We start from the raw sequence: 2640 nt of genomic DNA, 5'->3' as shown, positions 1-2640 counted from the left end.
ATGCAACTCTCTGCCCTCATCTTCTCAGCTGGCCTCATGGCTTGTGGTAGCGTCCTCGGCGCTCCCGGCGCTGTTGCGGGGCGTTCTCCCGTCGCTGAGTCCATCGCCAACGCCACCGCACTCGGCGTTGACGTGTACGGCCAAATTCCCGCGGATGCCGTCCGAGTCTCAGACGGCTCCCACACCGCCGAGCCAGGCTCACAGGCTTGGGCTTGGATCCGTGCCCAAATCGACCTCCCCAACACCCTCGAGACCCGAAACGAGATCGAGAACAGGGCCGCCCTCGAGAAGCGCCAGGCCGCCAACATTGGCATCGGCATGTTTTCTCAAGACTGGTGTAAGTCGTTTCCCCTAACTAACAGACCCCTTCTTCCTGCGACTTTCCTGACAGTCACTTCGATACGGGTCAAGGAAAGGCCGCTTGGTTCGACAACGCGGGCTACAACATCCACCACATCAGCCACGACAACATGTTCAGCGTCGGCATCAGCTATCGCGGACTCCGCAGCAACGAGCAGCTTGACTTCAGCAAGTTTGCCAACAACGACCTGTGCGGAAATACGTCTTCACCGCTGGACAAAACACCCCGGGTAAGTCATCAGTAGTGTTCGAGATTTGGTTCGCGTGGCTAACCCCCGATTCCAGTTGGTTGCTTCAACTCTCAGCTCATCAACTGCTTCCATCTTTTCCAGAGATAGACGACCAGCCCAACTGGCAGATCATGGTTGGCATAAAACGAGTTCATTGAGCCTCTATTGGGAAAAGCCCTGATACTCCGCCTGTAAATCCCACGGATTCAATCGCACACCCGTTAGCTTCTCAGTCACTCATTTGCATCCTGAAGGAATGATAGTCCGTCAATTTATGTAACAGTAGTTTTTCCAATCAAAATCGATTCTATCTTTTCGTCGTTATCTGGTATAATCTACCGAACTTCTTTCTTGCCGGTTTGTACCATCCTCGTGTTCGAGAAGGTGTGGTCGAGTCTTGCTGGAGATCAAGGTATCAAGTCCATATCGTCGTGGGACATCATTGGAAAATGATCAACATGAAGACGCTTGGCGACTCAAGAAAAGCCGAAAAGTAGAACACATATTTCTCAGAAGCCTTTGGTATCTAATGGACCGACTGCGCATCAGGAGGTGATCCGAACAACTACATTGGTTGTGCTGGGTGGAACTATGGGTACCAATCACTAACTGTTCTTGAATTATCATGTCTGATGCCCTAGTTGTATCTGTATCTATTGCTGTCCTTGTCTTATCAGTGAAAGCTATCCGTATACCGCGCTGGTTTTTATTTAGCCTCAGGACGAAGTCATGATTCTCACCAAACTCGTCCACAGAGTGAAGAACCATAATAAACGCATGCTTCCTCGACCAAAAGTCTTCCATAATTAGCATAATAGTAACGGCAGCACCAACTGACAAGCAAAAAGAAAATTGAGAAAATCGAAATAGATCCCAGGTTGCACAACATGAGCGTTGGCCAAAGATGCAGACCAGGGCCGATGAAACAGTCATATTGACGCCGACCTCATATCATGTTCCTCAACTGTCGGGAAGGGGGCATGTTTGGCAGCATGATACATCATACAAGGTAGCTCGGTCGCCCGCCGCTCTCAAAAACTTGGATGTCGTGGTATCTCTCTGTCGTCATCTACATCCGGATCGCCATGCCCCTATTGAGTCCCGCGGGTGTTGCATCTTTTCAGCTCCATGGCACTAATGCACTAAACGCAAATATTTAGAGACATCATCCTTCACGCTCTTGCTTCCCGCACACTATACAACAACCCAAGGCTGCAAAGATCCTTGAAACCGGAGCCGGGACTAGCTACCACCCATGGGAACCGACATGTCGCAGATTCCGAGACCCATGATCGAGGTAAAGGGGCCGTCTCTTTCCCCAATGAGGACCGACTTGCATTCCCCGGATCCCGTCTTCCTGCATATCCTAGCGTCAGAATCCGCAGCCTCGTCTCTGGGCTAGTTGGAAAGGGGGAGGGGGGGGGGGGTCTTTGCAGGACCAACTATCCAAACGGAATTGTACCTGTCCCGATTTGCCTAGCTGCAGATGTGGCAGAGACATACATATGGCAGGAATCTGGGCAATCGGCGTTACGCCCGTCTAGCCAGCCCACATGCGAAACGGACCCCATCATGTACTAGAAAGAGCCACTGGTAAGAGCGGGCGCCACAAGACAACGTTATCAAGCCTCAGTTCTTCGCCTGTGGTTCCCTTCTCGGGGATGGCATAAGTCCAGTTCCGACTGAAGATGCTCTCCAGCAGAAGCACGGGAATATCAAACTCGATATCTTCTGCACTCGTGAGGCTCTCGGGCCTCTTTACAATGCATTCATGGTCGGTGGTGGCCGGTTGGGCTGATCATTCCAACCCCGACAAGAGCTCGTGGTCGCCTCCTGAAAATCACGCCGAGTGCCGCGGAGAACAATAGAAATAAGCCAAACGATAGCTTGAGTAGAGCCTCGAAGTGCCTCATCCGACACAAATCGACCGGTTCATGTCTTGCTGCCCCCCATCATAACGCGCACTACAACCAACAGTCGGAACCAAGTGGCCAAGCCCAGCCCATGGTGAAGGCCAAGCCACCAGGAGGCATCCGCACGATTTACCCGT

General features: G+C 51.9%; 1 protein-coding gene across 1 annotated transcript; it reads left to right on the top strand.

Annotated features, from left to right (window-relative positions):
• On the top strand, positions 1-698 carry CDEST_07353 (uncharacterized protein; the record flags this gene model as incomplete). The annotated part of the gene is made up of 3 exons (XM_062923512.1): positions 1-344; positions 392-590; positions 666-698. 3 exons carry the CDS (start codon positions 1-3, stop codon positions 696-698), a joined length of 576 nt encoding a protein of 191 aa, XP_062779563.1.
• Between the last annotated feature and the right edge of the window lie 1942 nt (positions 699-2640).

This window comes from Colletotrichum destructivum, chromosome 4, assembly GCF_034447905.1.
Source record: "Colletotrichum destructivum chromosome 4, complete sequence".
NCBI classification, from domain to species: domain Eukaryota; kingdom Fungi; phylum Ascomycota; class Sordariomycetes; order Glomerellales; family Glomerellaceae; genus Colletotrichum; species Colletotrichum destructivum.
This window is presented reverse-complemented; position numbering and strand designations above follow the sequence as displayed.